The 775-nt window shown below is 40.9% G+C and overlaps 1 protein-coding gene across 1 annotated transcript in view; it reads left to right on the forward strand.

Moving 5' to 3' along the window:
* LOC100952791 (U3 small nucleolar ribonucleoprotein protein MPP10) overlaps positions 1-775 on the forward strand; it is a 17,850-nt gene that overhangs the window by 1,672 nt on the left and 15,403 nt on the right. Inside the window, exon 2 of the mRNA XM_023507625.1 lies at positions 638-774. Within this exon, the coding sequence (XP_023363393.1) occupies positions 638-774 (137 nt within the window). The remainder of the gene's footprint in view (positions 1-637; position 775) is intronic.

Genomic DNA, 775 nt, shown 5'->3' on the forward strand with positions numbered 1-775 from the left:
GAGCCACAGGCGCCACCCCCATCAAGCCATTTTTGCAGTTTTTGGCCGGGACCAGGTTTGAACCCGCCACCTCTGGTATATGGGACCAGTGCCCTACTCCTTTGAGCCACAGGCGCCACCCAGTTTCTCTTCACTCTTAAAATAGCAAACTCTTTCTCCTGAGCCCTGTGTGATTTGGGTCCCAGCAACCTCTCCACCTTCCTTCACACTCCAGCCATGCTGAGCTTTCTGTTTGTCAAGTTCACCAAGCTCTTTATTATCTTAGAGAGTTTATTCTTACTGTTTCTTCTGCCTGAAATACATGTTTCTAGATCTTTGTAAGACTATCCTCTTATCTCAGATGTCACATCTAAGAGAAGTTTCCCTGGACCATTCTCACCAAAGCAAATGTTGGCCACTGACTTGACTGAGTGAAAGGAGGGATATATAATGTAGCAGAGTTGAGAATTTAAGGCTCATCCATCATATATGTCTAAGCAAATGGTTTTCCTGCCTAAAATCTATGCAGCAGATTCAGATACTTAGCTGACACACATTATTTTACTAATGAGCCACAAGAGTTGGACTCTTTGCTTTTCTTTAATTACTGTGAAACTGTTGCCTGTAATTCTAAGTCTCATCTAATTCCCCCCAATAGGATTCAAGATGGATTGGCATCAAAATTTACTTCTTTAACAAAAGTACTTTATGACTTTAATAAAATACTAGAGAATGGTAGGATCCATGGGAGTCCTTTACAGAAACTTATGATAGACAATTTTGATGATGAACAAAT

The sequence above is a fragment of the Otolemur garnettii genome, unplaced genomic scaffold, assembly GCF_000181295.1.
Source record: "Otolemur garnettii isolate 467f Iridium unplaced genomic scaffold, OtoGar3 scaffold00194, whole genome shotgun sequence".
Lineage (NCBI taxonomy): Eukaryota > Metazoa > Chordata > Mammalia > Primates > Galagidae > Otolemur > Otolemur garnettii.